This window comes from Hyposmocoma kahamanoa, unplaced genomic scaffold, assembly GCF_003589595.1.
Source record: "Hyposmocoma kahamanoa isolate Upper Pololo Valley unplaced genomic scaffold, ASM358959v1 262, whole genome shotgun sequence".
In the NCBI taxonomy this organism is placed as follows: Eukaryota; Metazoa; Arthropoda; class Insecta; order Lepidoptera; family Cosmopterigidae; genus Hyposmocoma; species Hyposmocoma kahamanoa.
The window spans coordinates 2,619,416-2,620,276 of NW_020653765.1; the positions used below are offsets into that span (position 1 = coordinate 2,619,416).

Sequence of the window (861 nt, forward strand, 5' to 3'; positions counted from 1 at the left end):
AATAATTGTGACACTGAGAAGCAATGATCTTTAAGTCTTCCTTAACTTGACTCTCAACTTCAAGTTACCAGAAAATTCAAGTAGAAATTGTTTCACAGTTGGTGAAATTAGATCAAGTGTAAACGAGACTTCAAATTAAAAGTCAAAATGTAACGCATTTTTTTAAAGTACTTTTAAAAAAATCATATTTATTTGCACCATTTATACCTCAAACAAAATGTTTCAAACAAAAATTAAATCATCTTTCCCTAGTTAAAAAAACATAAATCCAGTAATCAGAAATGGAAGTATGAATGCAACCCTGTATCTGTGATTGATGGTCATCAACTTTTTTTAACTGGTTCAGGACCATATGGAACTTGGGCATTATTCTTTGTTATTCACACATTTTAATTGAAAAGATATAAATGTTTTGCATGGTACAGCTGATTTCCTTTTTGAGATTTGAGTTTCGGAAGATTCGCTATGACGAACAATGACGCCTTTTAAAATTTGCCCCATGATATACGAAAGTAACAGCCCGTTAAACAATCGAATACGTCACCCGTTTCTCAGGAGGCATCCGATCTCGTTCCGAATGACATTTGTCCATGAGTTGTCGACAGACAGACTTGAACACAGCTCGAAGCAATGTTCGCCCGAACACCAACGACGTCTCGTAGTGGGGCAGAGAGTCACAAAAGGCTGGTACGTGACAGAATACCAGCCACCTGTGGATCGAAATATATTTTTTGTTGTATTTATTTTTTTATTTTAAATAAAATCTGACCGCTTGTGCGCTTTTGTGTGGTTGAATATAATTTGTTGTCAAGACCGGAAATCGTGCGTCATTTCTTTGTAAAAACTATTACACTACAGGCC

General features: G+C 35.4%; 1 protein-coding gene across 2 annotated transcripts in view; it reads right to left on the minus strand.

Annotated features, from left to right (window-relative positions):
* LOC113228889 (histone acetyltransferase KAT2A) overlaps window positions 1-861 on the minus strand; it is a 25,088-nt gene that overhangs the window by 17,718 nt on the left and 6,509 nt on the right. For both annotated transcript variants that reach the window (XM_026462319.1, XM_026462318.1), the window contains exon 7: window positions 545-710. In XM_026462319.1, the coding sequence (XP_026318104.1) occupies window positions 545-710 (166 nt within the window). The remainder of the gene's footprint in view (window positions 1-544; window positions 711-861) is intronic.